Source organism: Anser brachyrhynchus (genome assembly GCF_964034855.1).
Source record: "Anser brachyrhynchus genome assembly, chromosome: 14".
Taxonomy (NCBI): domain Eukaryota; kingdom Metazoa; phylum Chordata; class Aves; order Anseriformes; family Anatidae; genus Anser; species Anser brachyrhynchus.
The window spans coordinates 9592647-9611727 of NC_137709.1; the positions used below are offsets into that span (position 1 = coordinate 9592647).

The 19081-nt window shown below is 47.0% G+C and overlaps 2 protein-coding genes across 2 annotated transcripts in view; one reads left to right on the forward strand and one right to left on the reverse strand.

Moving 5' to 3' along the window:
* Nucleotides 1–730, reverse strand: part of SFXN1 (sideroflexin 1) — a 25432-nt gene extending 24702 nt beyond the window's left edge. The window contains exon 1 of the mRNA XM_080555751.1: nucleotides 571–730. The gene's annotated coding sequence lies outside the window, so the exon portion shown is untranslated. The remainder of the gene's footprint in view (nucleotides 1–570) is intronic.
* On the forward strand, nucleotides 677–18133 carry DRD1 (dopamine receptor D1). Its single transcript, XM_080555747.1, has 2 exons — nucleotides 677–11471; nucleotides 11933–18133. The coding sequence occupies exon 2, from the start codon at nucleotides 13540–13542 to the stop codon at nucleotides 14893–14895; it is 1356 nt and encodes a 451-aa protein (XP_080411873.1). The 5' UTR covers nucleotides 677–11471; nucleotides 11933–13539; the 3' UTR covers nucleotides 14896–18133.
* The last annotated feature ends 948 nt before the right edge of the window (nucleotides 18134–19081 follow it).

The following is a 19081-nucleotide window of genomic DNA, read 5'->3' on the forward strand; positions in this document are numbered from 1 at the left end:
GGCGGCCAGCCTCCAAGCTACACGGCATGTTCCTCCCTGGAGAAGCCGATCACCTTGGCACGAAGGTTGCCTTCACCTGCCCACACCGGTACCCGGCTGTGATGCAGCACCCTGTGACACGGGCACCAGAGGCTTATTTTGGAAGGGATTTTCGAGGTGTGGAAGCAGGGAGCCGATATTTGTGCAGAGAGGATGACGCAGGGGGAGGCAGGCCCGGAGGCCCCCTCAGGCAGCTGCCCGCTGAGCCTGCAGCCAGCACATCCCCAGCAAAGGGCTGACAGGGAGCAGGGGCTGGGGAAAGGACGGGGTGCCCCTGGCGACAGCGGGGACACGCGGGACCTGTGGAAGGGGACCTTGGTGACAGATGGCTCCGGGCCTCCGCAGAGGGGCCAGGCTGAGAAGCGTGCCCGATGACACGGAGCGGGGCCGCGCTGACAGACACGGGGCTGGGCCTCCGTGGAGGCCTTGGGCCCCTGCGGAGGGCACCGGGCTGCCGGGAACCGGGCTGCCGGGGGGACCGCGCTGTTCCCCCCGCCCGCAGCCCACCCCCCTCGCGGTGCCGGTACTCACCGCGGCCGCTGACCGGCTCCACGCCGCCCCTCGCCCCGCCGCCCGGAAGAGGCTCTCGCGGACCCGGGGCCGGGGGAAGGCGAGCGGCCGCCCCGCTCCGCCCCGCTCCGCCTCCCGGGGCAGGGCAGCGCCGCGGGGGCGGGCGGCGAAGGGCCTCGGGGTCCGGCGGTGCCTCAGGGTCCGCCGGTGTTCCCCCCCCCCCCCCCTCAGGTCGCTCCCCTCCGGTGTTTGCCCGTCCTCAGGCGGTCAGGGCCTCGAGTCTCGGAGCGGCTCAGGCCCTGAAATTGCTTCCAAAATTAAAGCAGGAAAAGCTGACGGAAGAGTTGCCAGAAACGTTACTTTTCCTCCCCAAAGACGGCAGTGCTCGGCTGGTGAACAAATCGGGTCATCGGCCAGTCTAACGGGGACAGCTTCTGAAGCAAAAAGTACTGCTGGCCCGAACGCAGCTTTGACAACAAACATTTTATTTATTTATTTATTTATTTTACATACTTTCTCAATTTTGTCACTCCTGCTTTAATAAACATTGCAGGAATACTGCCAGCAGCTGGGAAACGTTCATAGGAAACCACAATAAATGAACCCTTAAAATAGAAAAATAATTTACTCTCAGGTCCAAGTCCTTAAAAAAAAAAAAAGTTCATTCATATGAAATTGATTCCAGCTGATGAGAACTTTCTTGCATATGGTGACTTAAAAATGACAGATAAACATGAATCTTTGATTTTGTTAGAAAGCTGGGGAATGGCTCGCAGAGCATTTCTTTCTTTTTGGTAATTATTTTCACTCCACGTTTGTAGCATCTGATAGCTCCTCTGTTTGAGATGAGATGTTCAATCATTCGATATGTTAAAAAATACAGTAAGGATACTCACGGTACCTGTTCTTCCTCCATCCCAGCTTCCAGATGAACATGGCGGTAGATGCACCGACTAGATTGCTAAGACACGTCTCAAGTATCAGTTATGTTCATTAATATCTCAGACCCATAGTGTTAATTTGATAAGTCAATAACACGTGAGCTGGTCTCATCCCATAGTTGAAGTGGTATCTTTGGGGAATGGGGAAAAACGTGCAGTGATACAGCTGTATTGCATCCCATTTATATTCTGCAAACAGTGCTAGTTTAATTTTTGTGTACCAGAAGAGCATACCAACATAGACAGGCCAAGTTTTGGTTTTCAATGAAAAGCTAATCACAGAATCATCTAGCTTGGAAGAGACCTCCAAGATCACCTAGTCCAACCTCTAAGTTTCAGCTCTCATTATGACATGGACACATCAAATCTCAGACGTCCAGCCATGTGTTTCCCCCATGGCTCCAGAACTGGTGTCTTACTTATGGATATGAACGATAATTGCGTGTGCAAGTATTCCAGGTGAGATTCCATCATGAAAAAATAAAAGCTGGTGCTGATACTCTTGCGCTGCATTTTTGTTGCACACAAAATTGTTCACAATTTATTAATTTTTCTGCTAGTGTCTTTAGCTCTTTTTAATCTTGCCGGACAGATCTGTGTCCATGCCCACTGACAGATCAAGTACTGAATACACCTTTGAAGGTGTCCAGCCCTAACACTTGTTGCTAAAAGCAATGCACTGACTGAGCAGGAAAGACATCTCATTCAGAAAATGGAGACAGATGGATGTTGTGCATTGAAACAAATTAATCGCCAGTGGGGATAACTGATCCTGTGTCGTATGGTTTACATTCTGAGGACTGATGTCTTCTGCCTCTAAAAATTCTCATCTCTGCCGAAGATACTAACTTGTTAATCTGCATTAAAGCCACACATATCCTTTCCTGAATGTCACAATAGACACTCTGCTCGCAGAATCTTGGATATAAATTATATTAGTACCTCAACTTCTATGAGCCGCTAAATGAAAAGCGATGGATAAATTCATTGCTGGAGTTAATCATTTGCTCTATATTTAGTGCAGATGGTGTTGAACAGCTGCATAACTTCTCTTTCACTAGACTAGTTATTTCTCTCATCACTGAGAAAGAAATCTGTTTTTTTTTTTGCCATGAATCCCGACAAGTTCTGAGATGGCTTTGACAAACCAGCCACAACTGCTCATGAACCAGAAAACTGGAAGGCAAACGAGTGAATATAGGTGTTCATGTGGAATGGCTAACCTCTGGCTACAGGTGTTTTCTACTAATCTTCATACTAAAAGTGCTTTAGGCTGCATTTAAAAAGGCAGGATTCAGGAGGATGTGCCAGCTCCAGAAGTGTGCTTTGGCCTCATCCTGCTTCCATTCTGAGGTGAAACAGTGGAGTTAAATTACTGTGTGAGCATTAATAGTACTTACAGAAAGCACACACCTAGAGACTACAAGGGGATTCATCAAAAAAGCCCCACCTTAGCTCCACCTGAAGCATTCCTTTCAGTTATCTTATTTCCTAGGGACCCTGTTAATAAGACTCCTGCAGCCCCCCGGGTGTGCATTCAATCCTTTGTCTTTGCTAAACTAGAGATGAATTTAGCTGTCTGCGTGTTTTCACCCGAAAGAATTCCCGGACTGCTCTGGAGCAAACTCTTCCCTGTGCTACCCAGAGCAGGAGGATTTCTGTTCTTTCACAGTTCCTGCCTCATCTAAGAAATGAGCTTTACTGTATTTACTTTCCTCAAGCTTCACTCTATTCATAATATTTACATCGGACATTAACGCATTTCGTGTTGTTTTTGCCATTTCAAATTGGCACCGGGAATCGGCCGGCAAAACCGAAGAGCTGCTGTGCCTTGCAACTCTTAGCAGAGCTGCCCAGCAAGCGGCACTACAGGACTAGCTTTCCAAAACCCCGTGCCACAAACAGCAGGCAGACGGAGGAAAGGCAAGCGTGGGCTATGTCAAGACTTTTCAGCTCGGTGAGAAAGGCAGTTAGCTGTGCAGCAGGTGGGAGGTGATGTGTGGTGACGGCCGGGGAGGCACGGAGCAAGGAGCCGGAGTGTGTTCAGCTGCTGGCTCTCGAGGACGGCGTTAGGAACTGGCCTTGGCCCCGAGCTGCCTGCTGTCAGAGGTTTGCCAGAAGAAACCCGCCACGTTTCTGGGAACTATTCATTAGCACTCACTTGATGGGAGGTGCCTGTGAAGGCTTGGTGCTGTGTTTTACTATCAGCAGCAGAACACTGGGCTAGGTCAACCGTGAATTTATATAGCATTTGTTTTGGCCTGCTGACGTACTGTGCATTATTTTTTTTCCCCAGAAAATCCAAACCCCAGACTGGAAGGGACGTTAGTACAGTCTGAGGAGTGCTCATAAATTCAAAGATGGTTTCTGTAAATGAGCTAGGGATTTCCGTGACTGTATATCAAAAAAACATCACGCTGTTTTCCCATAGTCTGAACTGCTAATGAATAAACCATTAACTAGGGAATTTTGGTCCAACAAACAAACAACACTTTTTGGTAACATAAATTATAATGAAGCCTTATATAAGCTGATTGGGGACGAGTTACAAAATCAGTTAAAGATTTTGGCTCCGTCTGCAGTATTTGAACCCGATTTTAGGTTACTCGTGCTATATTGTGCCAAGCTAAATTGATGCATACCAAATTTTCCTATCTATCTAGATGAAAACATGCATAGTTACATCAGATAAGACTGGAAGCAAAAGAACATGAAAAGCCAGTCTGCATTTAAAAGGGACATAGCACTACATTTAAAGGCATAAACCAGCCTTTCAAGGGGATTAGGAAGCCATTTCTTCTATGAGGTGGCTATTCCATAAATGTCTCTTGTGGGGTTGTTCATACACTGAAGCACCTTTGCCAGGTGCTGTTGGCAGTCTGGTGACTAGGCAGACTGATGGCAGCTGTGGATGGAGCATGGGGCAGCAGGAGGGGTAGTTCCCTCCTGCTTTAGCACCATCCCATAGGGTCTCACAGCAGCTTCAACTGGGCTGGACAAATCATTTCATCATCCTCTTGGGACCATATGTTGGTAACTCATGACACTTCCACCTGCTCGCTCTTTCCAATGGATTTGGAAAATGGTAGTTAAAACTATGAACCCTCAAATGTTTATTGCTGCAGCTATGCAGGATGGCACTTGAGAACCACTGACAGTGTGTGTCAGCAGCAGATGACACGCACAAGGGCATGCTGCAGCACGGGAAGGCATGCAGCAACGCAAACAATCTGGTAAGAGCAGCAAGTGACAACACAACATGGGGCAAAACAAGACACCACCACATGCAACAGCATTAACAGCACGGAGCAGCACGTGACACCATGCCACAGTGTGATAGGTATACCTAGAAAGCTGGTAGAAATACCTAGACAGTGGTGAGAAATTCATAGCAGCAGGAAATTCCTGGAAAAAAATCCTGGAGCACAATTACTAGAAAGCATTTGGGTATTTCTAGAAAAGCATTAGTGATTTCTTGAAAGCGACTGTAAATTCCACGAAAGCAAATGTAAATTCCTAGTAAGGTGAAAGAAATTCTTAGGAAGCAACGGCAACTTTTCCTAGAAAGCAATACAAAATTCCCTGAAAGCTGTGTGGAAATTCCTAGAAAGCTGGAGGGAATCTCCCTTGAGATCACCAGGAAAATCCTAAAAAGGCATGTGAGATTTGTAAAAGGATGTAGAAAAATGCAAGAAAGAAATGGAAAATCCCTGGTCAAGTTGTGAATCCTAAAGACCTGGGGGAAGTTCTTAGAAGGCAATGCTGAGAAAAGCACAAGAGGAAATTAACCACTGTAAACAGCGAGGGAAAAAGTGAAACCAGAAAGTAGATAGGATCAAATCCAAGAGTCTTCTCTAAATGCAACTTTTAGCTAGACCCTAATTTGAAACTCTCCTAAAGGGAGAGGACCAGCTTCAGGGACTCCAAATGTCAGTGCTGGCACAGCCAAACCCTGATGTGCGCCCAGCCCAGCACCTCTGAGCCTCGTGGGACGGGAGCACGGGCAGCCCACCGGCTTCGAGGCCCCTGACTCTGAAACAGATTTTGACGAATCGGTGATGAAGCACAGGGAACATTTCCAGCTTTCAAAAACAGAGACTGCTCTGGGAGCTGCTGTTGCAGCAGCAGGGCAGGGAAAAGCCAAGGGCATTGAGGCAGCTGCAAAGACGTTCCTGATGTTACTGGGATGAACCAGTCCTGCCTGGTTTGGTGGGACTGGCACAGAGCCTGGAATGGAAAAACACGTGCAGATGAGGTGAGGCGAAAGTGCATTCGGGATTATGTCATGGTTTGGGGTCAGATTCATGGGTTTTTCAAAAACTCAGATGGAAGTTGTGGCAGGAGGAATGAGGCAACCAAAGCTGGGACCCTGGTTTGGGTTCTTATTAGGAATGTTGTTCTGTCGCTTCTGGTTTTTTATTTAACTCGCTGGAATATTTCTGACTGCCTTCAAGCCCAGACTGTGTGACTTGTAAGGAGCTTGACAACCAGCACCTTGCCTCCAAGAACAGTTTAATCCCTGTAGCTGAAGGTGGAATCCCAGGCTGGCCCAGCTGCAGCACCCCAAAGGCAAAAGGGCTGTCTGGGACCTGCAGCGGACGGCAGGACGTGTGGGAAGGGCACGGAGCTGCGTCAGGGAGGGTCAGGGCAGGCATTAGCAAACAGTTCTTTACTGTGAGGGCAGGCAGACACGGGAACAGGCTTCCCAGTGAGGTGGGTAATGCCCCGTGCCTGTCAGTTGAGGGTAATGCCCTTCATACTGCACTTTAACTTCTGGTTAGCCCTGACGTGGTCAGGGAGTTGGACCTGATGAGCTTTGAGGTCCCTTCCCACTGAGCTATTCCATTCCATTCCATTCCATTCCATTCCATTCCATTCCATTCCATTCCATTCATCATTTTTTTTCCTGGTGTTTCATTTAATTCTCTTTAATTCAAGGACCGTTTGTAGCTTGCCTATGGAAGGGCAGTGGAGCGTGACCATCCTGGATGTGCAATAATGTGTACTTATAAATCATCAGCCGTGGTGTAACACCCTGACTTTCCTCACCTGCCCCACCAACCTTTAGAGGTAAGGGGCTTAGGTCAGTACCAAACACTTTTCACCATCACACATCTTGCATCAGAAAAAACTAAAGTCTGCTGGTAGAAGCGAAACCACCATCCACCAGTCAGGGGCTGGGCTGGGATACGGGAGAAGGATCCATTTTATGCTGCTGGCTGGCACACAGCTCAGGAGTGAATCCATAACACCAGCTTAGGAGTGGAGAGTGCCACCTACCAAGCCATCTGCTAAGAAAATTGTATTATCTGTAGTTTTATCCACTGCTGCTAGAAATCACTAACACTCAGCTGTGGAGAGCTTTGCTGCTAATATATCTATTTGTATTCTTTTTATCTATCCACTCAGAATTAATTATTTCTCAGATTAATTTCATTCTAATGAATCATTCTGTAACACAGGCTTTATTTCATTTCTGAGGTACTAATTAATATGTCAAAGCCATCTTTAACATTAAAAGTGCTGTCATTTTTTCCGTGACTTCTCTTTTGATTCATATATCCAATTTATCTGAGGGCCTAAAATGTCCATGCAGTATGGAGCGAAAGAAAAAAAAGTGCAACCCATACAGGATGAAAAAAATTATGCACATGAAAATAAAGCATAACTCAGCAGTGAGGGGGCAGTCCGTATTTTTGTGTCGACACACTGGTTTATGTTCTGTTTCATGGAGTAGATCCTCAGCAATCAACTGTGGAGGGATTTTTATATGTATGGAGTAGGATATAAAAATCAGCAGCACATGGAGTGCCTGCATTTGTCAGCGAGGTGATTGGGAAGACCGAGCTATGTTGTTTCAGTGAAGGCTTTGTGTTGGTTTGCTGTGAGTTTCCTGGCAGGGCTGTGCCGTGCGGCGGGGATGAGGCTGTCGGAGGAAGCGTTATTCCTTCCCCTGAGCTCTCCTCTCTTCACAGCAACATTTTATTCTCATCATCCTCTGCAGCTTGGCTCTGGACCCACTCTGGAGGAAAGCGTTGGCAGGGCTGTGATCCCTCTCCTATCCTGTGTCTGCAGCAGTTGGGAATCCCAGGAAGAGAAGGGGGGAAATTTAGGGTCCCCTGCCTGAGTGATTCCAGGGGGAGCCGCAGGAGGAAGGGTCGCTCCATGTGTTCGTTGTGGAGAACTTGTCTTTCTCTGGGCCCGTGGGAGGGAGTGGGTGGAACTGGAAAACCCCCATAAAAATTCACTGTGTGAGATTCGCTGATTAGATAATGGAGTTATTGGCAGCATTGTGCAGAGCCTCAATCACCCGTGGCTCCTGCCTGGCAGGAGATGGGGTTGTTCAGGTGACAGCTTCTGCTCTGCTACCTGGCTACAAGCTGGATATTTCCCTCTCATTCCTGTCTTCGACTTCTATCCTAAAAGAGCCAGTGTCTTGTAAAATCTCAGGGGTTACGGCTGAAACCAGCTTTTTTTTTTTTTTTTTTTTTTTTTTTTGGGGTGGGGAGTTTGCACTGAAAACGTAAAGAAGGATTGATGGCAAGGCTTCCGCTTGAACAGAGCGGGTTTACAATCAGGTTATGGCCTTCCACATCTCCTAAAACTTGTGCGTGCAGACACCTACAGACAAGTGGCTGCTTTTTGTGCATCTGCTGCCTAAGTTCCCACAGAGAGCAAAAATCCTTTCTGCACACTTCCTCTGTTACCTTTCCAACCCCAGGGTTAGAGGTGGGACTTGAACGAGTCATTTTAATTCATACTTTCATAAAAGCTGTTTTTGTCTGGGCTTTCTTCATTCCTCATTTTCCTGTTGGTGCTAATATCATAATCATGATATTATACATTTAACCAGTGTGCTTCACTGATCTTTAAGGGAGTTCACAGCTATTGTTCGATTTCCAGAAACCTTTGATTTTTCCGAGAAGGTTAAATTGAGGCTAAAGTTATCTTGGCTTATTAGTATAACCAGTTATTTAGAAGCTTGACAGCTCTTTCAGACATTATTTCTGCTAACATGCCTCAGCTGATTTCATGTTTAATACATCCCATGCATGCAGACTCAAAAAGTCATCCTGAGAGTGACATGAGTACAATTTGTATCCACATACTGTAATATTATTTTGTAAATTAAGCTGCCTTTCTCCAGCGTTAGTACACGTGTTATTTTTTTTATTTTTTATTTTTTTTTTTTTAGTTTAAAGCATGTTTATCTCTGAATACAACATCTGGACTTCTTTCAACTCTGGCTTGGTCTTCCAGTAGCAAATTACTGTTTGGATTAAGATCATTTGGATCAAGGTGCTACTCAGTATTTATATTTTTAAATCTTTATGTCAACCAAATAGGCATTTCTCCAAAAACAGTCTCCAGGGAGGAGCAGGTGTCTCACAGGGTGGTAACAGAGACACAAAAGTTTTCCTTTCCCGGGCATTGCTTTGATTCCAGCATCAGACAGTAGTGGTTGGAAAACATTAAATAAAATTAAACTGCTGTTTTATGTTGGGGCCTAGGGAAAATTAAACAAGATCTATACTTGTTTTGGGATCTCAAAGAAACACCTGCACCGTTGCTGGCAGTTTTAGGCAAGCCCTGACCTGGGCAAGAGCTGATCCTTCAGCACTGGCTGAAGGCACGTCAGCTGGAGAGCCGCAAAAGGAAAATCCAGCCCATGCTTAGCATAAATGGCAGCCAGAGCTCTGTCAATCGGCTGCCTAATCCCACCACTGGATTTTCCTAAACAATAGGGATTTAATGGATTTCACTTCTGCTCCTCACCTGGGTATGACTATTAAGCCATGAAAGTTTTAAAAGCTTACAAATGACCTGATGTGACAAATGAGGACAGCAGGGAGCCCTACATGAAGTGTGAGTGTTTGAAAGCTGCACTGCTGTTTAAGGGGCTTTGCTGCACTGGTACGGTCTCAGCTGAGCCTGGCCCAATTTTCACCCACAAAATGATCACAGGAACTTAGGGATAAGATAGGAGAGATGCTCTAGCGGCTGAAACAGAAACCAAACTGCCAGACAAATGAAGAAAGTGAGGTTCTTATGGGAAGCTCAAAGATGTCATCAAATGAAACTTTTAACCCTCACGCGTATCAACAACATTAGACCACCTGATGCTGAATTCTGCTTTTTCCCCAGGAAAATCTGTTCCCTAGCAAAAGCCAACAGAAGAGTTCATTTGACTCAATAAGCAGATCATTGAGAGGGAACTTCTCCCTTCTCTGCAATATGCACCTCAGCTTTCCCTTCCTGCATGCCTGGAAGACTGTGCTGTTTGGGTGCTCTGCAGTTGCTGTGATTCCTCCTGGAATAATCTAAGGTGGCTGTGGTAGAAAGCCGCTCTGGGGGAGCCTCTTGAAATTCTTACAAATAGAAGCAGATGTACTCAGAGACTTCTTATGCAGGCAATGTTCCCCTCAGCCTAGGGTTTCTATTGAGAGGCAGAAGCGTGCTACGTTTTCAAAAGACAAGTATCGTGCAGTAAACCTCACCTGTATTGTGTTTCAATGAGAAAAAAGAGAAAAAAAATAAATCTTGAATATATAAAAACAAAATTCAGAATGAGTTTCATTAGAGATCTCTATTACCAAACAGCACAGAATTCATTTCTTGTCTATTTTCACTTTCCTCTGGGGATCAATGATGATTAAAGGACAGGATAATAAGAAGGGGGAATGAGAACTCGCTAAGAAGCAATTAAAAATGAGAGAAAGAGAGAGGGGAAGGGAAAACAAGTATTTTAGTTAGCTAGTCAAGGTTAGTTTAGCACTGTATCTGCTTTAACTGACATTATGGAAAATTATAGATGGCACATAAGCAACTTCGGTAATGCTGAACCCCAGGAAATGCGTCTTGACAACTTGGTGAGCTTATTTGTTCTTCCAGGAGAATTTAACCCCCCCGCGATGCCTTTTGTCTTCATTTTCTGATTTTCGTTTGGAAGTGAGATTATTATACCAAGGCAGGAACTTGTAAATCAATGCGTTCATCTTCCTTTGTTGGCTGTCGTGGCTAAGGTAAGAAAGAAAAAACACCTTTTGTAGAAAGAAGGGGTTTGGGACGGAACTGCTCTGTTTCCAGGGCTTGCTACCAAACCTGATTGATTTTTTTTTTTTTTTTTTTGCATAGAAGCAAACACTGTCCGAAGAGAGCGGCCTGAGATTTTTGCGGGCAAGGAGTGCAGTTGCTTGACCCGAGTTTTCTCCCGCAGCCAGAGGCCGGGACTCAGCCCCTGCCCGCAGGGTGCCAGCCCTGGGGCTCCCGGCAGGTCCCGAGGACCGGAGCCGCTTGTCCCTCTGCTGCCCCCTCGCCTGACCCGGGACAAATCGCTCAAAATCCTCAGGCACCTGAGCACCCTCGGGAAATTGAGCTGGAGGTTTTTCTCCTTGTTCCCTCCCTGCCCGTATGCAGGGATAGGGATGCCGCCGGGAACTGAAGTTTGCCCGTGGATGTTGCATCCTTCTCAGCCCCTCCAGCGGTGCCCACAGCGCCGTGCTCACCGGACCCGCTCCCTGCCCGACGGCGGCCTCGGGGTTCCCGTCTAGCGGCTGTCCCGGGCTAGCCAAGCCGATTTTTTGGCTCTGAGCCCCGGCCCTACCGGAGAAGCTCCACCGGGAGTCCCCAGGGGGCCGCTCTCTATCCCTGGGCGCCGGGGTCCCTCTCCCTGCGGAACCGGGACGGGTCTGGGGGCTTTGCGGGGGGCAAGGGGGCACACAGAGAGCATCCCGGCGGCGGTGCCCCCCTCTCCTGGGGGTTGCCCGGCGGTGGGGCGCGGGGCCGCGGCCGCCCAGGAGAGGGAGCCCGGTGGCCGCGGCTGCGCCGGGAGCCGCGGGGGCGCGGGGCTGCGACGGGCGGCGGGGAGGCGGCGCGGAGCGGAGCAGAGGGGAGCGGAGGGGAGCGCAGGGGGAGCGCTGCCCCGGCTGCTGCCCGCCCGCTGCCAGCCCGGTCCGACCCGATCCAACCCGACCCCCGCCGGTGAGTACCGACCCCGACCCCGTTTGTCCCGGGGAAAAGGTCCCGAGCGTGCCCCGGGGGTGCTGGTGTCGGCCGGGGAAGCAGTGGCTGCCCCAGGCTGCAGCCGGCATCCCGAGCCGCTGCGAGCATCCCCCGGGCAGAAGTTGGGGGCCGGTCCTGACTTTTCGCATCAGTGACTTGAACGCGGCCGGCTCGGGGCAGCACGCAGCGCCCCGTGGGTGCCGGGGCTCGGACGGGGCAAAGTTGTCCCCGTGTGCCTTAAACTCCCGGGCAGCCTCTCTCGCAGCCCGGATTTGCTTGGCATCCCTGTTATTCCCCGGGAAGGCAGAAAAATCGGGGAGAGGCAGCCCAGGGGGGAAGCTGCCGCCGGCCGAAGATGTGAGAGGAGGAGAAGGGGGGGGGGTTGCTTTTTGCCCTCTGCATGCCTCCATGCCTGTCTTCCCCTTGTCTTAATCCTTCAGGAAGGAGACGCCGGGCGGACAGAGCTTTCCCGGAGGGGCGATGCTGCCGAGCCCTGCCCCCGGCAGAAGAAAGCCCTTGCCGCCGGGACCCCCCTCGCAGCGGGACGGAGGAGAAGTCCCCGGCCCCGGAGATGCGCGGCCCGGGGCCGGCTCCGGGAGAGCATGAAGAGCTGCCTTCACCTGCCCTCTTATTAAAGGAAAAAGCATGCTAAAGCCGGCCCCGACCCTCGGAGCGCAGCCCTTCTGAGCAGGAGGTGGGATTATTCCGTGGAGAGCTGTAACCTGGCAGAGAAGTGCTAAAGCCACTTGTCCCCGCTGCAAGAGGAACCCACTCCAGGCATCGCCGGCTTCGCACCCCGCGTTGTGGCACAGAGGAGCTCACTCAGGTCCTGCCTCCTCCTCTTGCCCTTCTTCCTCCCTCCAGGGAACGACAGAAGAGAGAACTGCTACTCGGCTCTTGCCAGTGCTGGGAATACCGTGCCTTTTGCCTGGGATGAATCGCACCGATGTGCCACTTCTGCGGGATGTACAAAGTGCGACGGGGACTGACCCAGCCACCCACGTTTGCCAAGTGATCAGCAGTGGCCATGGGCTGGAGGTAGCTGGACACACGCCGGCGGGGTCCGTCACGCACTGCCCGACAGCGCAGACCTGCTGCTGGCTGGAAAACTAACTTCTGGTGGTCCCACTTCGGCGGCTCCTGGTTTTACTTCTCCCCTGCCAATTTGCACTTTCAGGGAAAAACACACGCAGGCACCTGATGCGATGCAGCATTTCTGGGATGGTTTTGTGTGTAAGATTTGCTATGCAATTCCAAAACTAAATGAGAAGGAGAGACGGCCTTGCATTCCAGAGCAAACAGAGAATCAGAGGTGAAAGGTAGGAGCCAGAATTTCTCATTTAAATAAAACTAAATAACCTGAGCTGCTTCTTACTGAAAATCTTTAAAACACACCTGCTGTATGTTTATTTTCTTTGTCTCTGGAAGTGTAAAACTTGACCGTTTTGGAACAAAGTGAAGAATTGCTCGCTGACGCTGCCCAGAAACAGAGGACTGATGGATTTCATAACAGGAGCGTGCTGAGGAGGAAGGAATGGAGTGTTTCAGCAGTGAGAAATTCAGGGGACCAAAGTAGAGAACAAGCACCTTGAATAGTACGCATCAGTAAATATGAAGGGCTAGTGCAATGGACGCTGGAAACAATCAATAGTCTGTTTAAGTGGGATATGTGCAAGCATGGAAAAGTGATTGCTTTCCTGTCTGTGTGGTATATTTGTAGAGGACAGCAGCAGAACATTTGCAGGTGATCAGTCTGAATTAGGCTACTTCATGCTGGGGTGGCGCGACGTGTTTCTGAAGGGGATTGCTTAAAAACTGGTCTGTGGAGCTGACTGTACTTGTGCATTTGCAGTTCTTGCTCGCAGAGCTTTCAACGTCATTCAGGGAGATTCAAAGTGGATGAAGCCCATCTGGGGGTGTGGGGACCATAAGAAAGGATCTTTGGTCTGTTTGGTGACGAGTAATTAGTGGACGTCTGATGTCTCTGCAAGGAAAGGAGCTGATGTCGTCATCGAAGTCATGATATGATTTCCCCTCAGGAGAAACTATGACTTGGAACGACACCACTATGGACGGGGAAGGGTTGCTTGTGGAAAGGGACTCTTCCTTTCGGATTCTCACGGGCTGCTTCCTCTCCCTGCTGATCCTCTCCACGCTGCTGGGAAACACGCTGGTCTGTGCAGCCGTCATTAGATTTCGCCACCTGAGGTCCAAGGTGACCAACTTCTTTGTCATCTCCTTGGCTGTGTCAGATCTCTTAGTGGCGGTTTTGGTCATGCCTTGGAAAGCTGTGGCCGAGATTGCTGGTTTCTGGCCTTTTGGTTCATTTTGCAACATCTGGGTGGCCTTTGACATTATGTGCTCGACAGCCTCCATCTTAAATCTGTGTGTCATTAGTGTGGACAGATACTGGGCCATCTCCAGCCCATTTAGGTATGAGAGAAAAATGACCCCCAAGGCAGCCTTCATCTTGATCAGTGTGGCGTGGACTTTGTCTGTGCTGATTTCCTTCATCCCCGTGCAGCTCAACTGGCACAAGGCTACCACCACAAGCGTTTTGGACCTAAACGCCAGTTTACAAGGTATAAGCATGGACAACTGTGATTCTAGCCTAAACAGGATGTATGCCATTTCCTCTTCTCTAATTAGCTTCTACATACCTGTTGCCATCATGATAGTAACTTACACAAGGATATACCGGATTGCTCAGAAGCAAATACGACGAATCTCAGCTTTGGAGAGGGCAGCAGTGCATGCCAAGAACTGCCAGACCACGAGTGGCAACAGGAGCAGCATGGACTGCCAGCAACCTGAAAGCAACTTCAAAATGTCCTTCAAGAGGGAAACGAAGGTTTTAAAGACTTTGTCGGTGATCATGGGGGTGTTTGTGTGCTGCTGGTTGCCATTTTTCGTGTTGAACTGCATGATTCCCTTCTGCGAGCCTACCGAACCGTCCAAGGGAGCAGAAGCTTTCTGCATTAACTCCACCACCTTTGATGTTTTTGTTTGGTTTGGATGGGCTAATTCTTCCCTCAACCCCATCATTTATGCCTTCAATGCTGATTTCCGCAAGGCATTTTCAACCCTGCTAGGATGCTACAGGCTCTGCCCTATGTCCAGCAATGCTATAGAGACTGTTAGTATTAACAATAATGGAGCAGTTGTGTTTTCAAGCCAACATGAGCCCAAAGGATCCAGCCCCAAAGAGTCTAATCTGGTTTATCTGATTCCACATGCAATCATCTGTCCAGAAGAAGAACCTCTAAAAAAGGAAGAAGAGGGTGAACTATCTAAGACCTTGGAGAAAATGTCTCCAGCACTGTCGGGTATCTTGGATTATGAAGCTGATGTTTCTTTGGAAAAGATCAATCCCATTACACAAAATGGGCAGCATAAAACCTGAGCAGTAAGGTTTACCCAGCAAGACCCAATAGTGTACATTGTAATAATCTTTTTTAAAAAAAACTAAGCTCTAGGGAGAAATACACATTTACACAAAGCCCAGAATTAATTTTCCTGGCATTGAAAGCAAATTTAATATTTAAAACACTAAACAGCAAAAGATACTGAAAATTGGTTAAAAAAAAGGATGTTCATCTGTACTCTTCATGCTGAGGAATATATACAAATTTGGATATAGGGCAGTAATAAAGAAAATATTTCTCCTCTACACCTAGAGAAGCCAATTTCTAGTTTGAAATGAGGCAAAAGATAAATGTTAAGTATTTAAAGATTAATGTTTACTAGAAGTTAAAAGATTGCTGTGTTTTGTGATAGTGGGTGTTAACAGGTCCTAATTTAAGACTGAGGGATTGTAAAGGTAGGTAGAGGCCTTCTTAAAATTATTTCTGAAAAATAATTGAGCCTTATAATGAAAATGGTTATTTTTAAAGCTTTGGGAGGTAATATGATGATACCAGTTTTATTTATTTATTGTTTTAAATTGATATTTTTCATATGTTATAAGAGATCTAGCTTTATTTATGTTATTTAAGATGTCTAAATAATGGGATATTTTTGGAGTGTCATAACTGCATTTTGGCCAGTCAACCAGTCAGCACTTTATTAAAAGCTCCGGTAGCCTAGAGAGCCAGTGAGGGTATGAAGGAAGGCTAAGAAGCTCAGCAAGAAGTGAAGGAATCAACAAAACTGATGTGGTGTGGAGTTCATTTGCTTATGGCCTTTTGTTTTTAAGTGGGATTTCTTTCAAAAGATAGGACCAGCGTTGACTGAGTTGTGAATTCTCTTCCCTTATAGAAATAAAAGAAATTGCTGCTATTTATTTTTAAAAAAGTTTCATGTTACAAAGACTTTGCTAGAATGTCAAGTTTGTGGATCTGTAAATACCTTAAATATGACTACAACCTTAAGAAGAATCCAATTTGAGAAGAAAAGCTTCTTAGATAACAATTCTTAGTATATAATGTTTTGTATTTATGTAAGATAAACAGCTTTCTCAGACTTTTCTTATTTCAAGTCTTGGATATCTTTTCTGAACAAACACGGTTGGTTACAATGGTAGGAAACATGCCCAACCTCATTATCATCTGTATTACTGCAGCAACGCCAGGATCATGCTGTCTGTCTGCTCCTGTATCAGTCAGAGTTAAAAAGTGAGGTACCTAGTGCTTTACTTTCGAAGCTGGGAGGACATTACATTTTAGTAATTACCATGCCAACAGTCCGCTCAATAAGGAATAGTGCCTCATTTCCATTTGGGATTAAGACATTTCTAACTATGGATGGAACTGCAGTCCCCACCTCAAAAACGTCCTGTGAGCTCCAAACCAGAGTTGCCAATGTTCAGTTCAAAAACTGCTACTTTTCCATTGTCCTTCCCCGCTGCTTTCCCTTTGTAACGCCAAAAGCAATCGGTGAACATTAGCAACAGGACCGCTGGGTGTTAATATTCAGCAGCATTCAAAGAGAGCGATTTGTTTTCTGAATGGGCGCTAATACCCTCTGGAGAAACTTTTCGTAACATATATCAAAAAATGTGTTGTCAGGAAAAGAGAACTGAGAGGAAAAAAAATTAATTCTAATGAACTCTATACATCCTGCATCAGGTCTGTGTATTTATGTATTGTGAATGTTTTCATAATTTTATTGCCTGTATGCTGCTTTCATACATATAATAAAATTATTTTGTGAAGAGAAGGTCAAATAAAACAATCCACATTGCCTTTATTAAATACATGCTGGTTTTTGGCAGTTGTATGGATCATGTTAAAGGCAAGGATGGTTCCTGTTTTTCCATTTGCCCTTATTTGGGAACACACCAGTGAGGCAGATGGGATTTTTTATTAGAAGCAGGAGAAAGTCCTCTCTGCTGAGAGACCTCTCAGCCCTTGCTCTCAGCTAGGGTTTGAAAGCAGTGCATGCAGCTTGGAAAAAAACACGTCCTGTTTTAATGCGACTGGTTAAAACGTGTAATGTTTGGTTTACTGGTAACTCTTATCTCAGTGATTTTGCCTTCATTTAACAGAATAGCAAACTTTGTTTATAGCATGCTTTTAATGTTGCTTTTTAAAAGAAATTTCTTTCTTTTGAAGCTGTGCAGTACTTTTCAAAGCCCAATACAATCTTACCACTGGTGCCTGTTTTTTTTTGGAGCAAAATGACTCATTTCAGAAGTGATGAGATGGGGGGTGGGGGGGCTCAGCTGAAGTACAGAAATGTCACTCTGCTAACAGTGACTGGTACTTTGCTTTTGTCTTTGTCAGCAGATTGAGTTTGAAATGAATAAAAAAAGAAAAAATGTGGTCACTTCTGCCTCAGGCATTACCAACATGGCTGGTTCAGCACCAGGGACCTGAGCTGGTGCAGGGGCAGCAGAGATGCCCAGCTCTCCCTCCCCAACGCCGATGCCAGGGAGTTGTGTGCTGTCCCTGGTCAGTAAATGCAGCCTTTCTTAGCTTCCCAAGGAAAATTCCCCCATGTGGTCCAGATGCCTGATTTCTTTATGTGCCTTTGAGGAATTATTTTAGTTCTTTAAAAATCCACAGGCCAAAGATGAAGTTCTGTGGTTGCTTTGTTAATTGCGTCTGCCTTCAGGAGCTTTTATTCTCAAAGCTCCGAGCACTTTGATGTAATAGCAAAAATATGGTATAAGGGGAGCATGTAAAGCAAGATGCTGGTTTTGTACTAGCTGACACAGGTTTTATGTCCCGACACAAGTGGCTCCTGCAGTGTGACCAGGGGCTGTCCCAGGACTGCCCCAGCTTCAGAGGGAGGTTGTGGGGAAGCGCTCCTGCTCCTGAGAGCTTCCCTTCGAAATGATGGGCTCCCTGCTAAGGACAGGGCAGGAGGGACTGACTGTCTTCTGAATTGATTTTATTGTTTTCTCTCTCCTTCTATTTAATTTTTTCTTTCTTCTAACTCCTTTCCTCTAGATACATTTTAGAGTACCACGAACTCACCTGGATCTCCATTTACCGCCATACTCCCATTTACCTGTTCCTTTTCCAGCCTTCCCCACTCATGACCCTTTACCTGTCCGCTCCTTTCCTCCCACCGCTACCAGAGCCCTTCTTCCACCCTGTTTGGCTCCATCAGCCTCTGTAACTCTTTGCTGGGAAGAAAGCTCAAACCAAAATCTTCTCCCAGGTTTCACTTTCCCACAGCCTGCACCCAGAAACACTTCCCTTACCTGCCACAGAGCCTGGAGATCCGTGCCAGGGGGGACTAGAAGGACCAACAGCACATACCCACCAATTGCTGCTCTATTTATGTGCCTCTAACCTGACTTAATTACCCAGAAGTTATCACCTGCTCTGTGCCTGCTCCCCAGCTGCTTGAAACCAGTGCTCTGCTGGACGTCAAGGTCAGGGCACACCCTGGGGCTGGAGAGGTCCAGCCCCATGCCAGGCTCGGGGCAGCCCAGGGCTCCTTACTGGGGTCTGGCCAATTTTTGGGGCTGGGGCTCTCCCTGCCCAGTGTCAGCAGGCAGTAGCAGCCTTGCTGGTGTTTTGGCAGATCAGAGGAATGAGCCTGGCCATGGGTGTTTCAGATGCACCCACACATACCCGGTGTAACCTTCTCCTTCTGCATTGATTCCTCGTGACTAGAGGTATTTTTCTATTTGTAGATGGGAGAGGTTAATAATTAACCTGATGGCCTTGATGAAGGAGCTGTTTGCAACGAGTGAACCATAATCACTAGATTAAATCTGAATACATTTCTCTGTTCCCTTGGCAAGCATTTCATGCTGATTTGGGTCTCTGACTTAACAAAGCGTACAAAAGATAGAGGATGGAAGAGTAAATGCCTTTGCTGATGTACAGTTCTAACAATGTAGTTATGGGGATCCAGTCCGGGATTTTTTCAAATGAATGATTTTCAGAAGCAAAAAAAAAAAAAAAAAGCACCCAAATCTGAATGAAATCTCAAACAACATCTTTGATTAGTATCTCAAAGAGACAAATTATTCTAGTAAATATTTTGTTGGTTAGTAGTTGGTTAGTAGCTCTAATCTCTAAATGATTAGATTGTTCAAATCTTTTTCCTGCTCCTACCCCTTGATTTTCAGATCATTAAATTCATATTCATTTCACACTTTCGTTAGAAAAGGAAACACTCTGAAATCTTGC

Excerpts from the sequence above, each read along its gene's own strand:
- DRD1 (XM_080555747.1), top strand. The coding sequence starts at position 13,540 with ATGACTTGGAACGACACCACTATGGACGGGGAAGGGTTGCTTGTGGAA.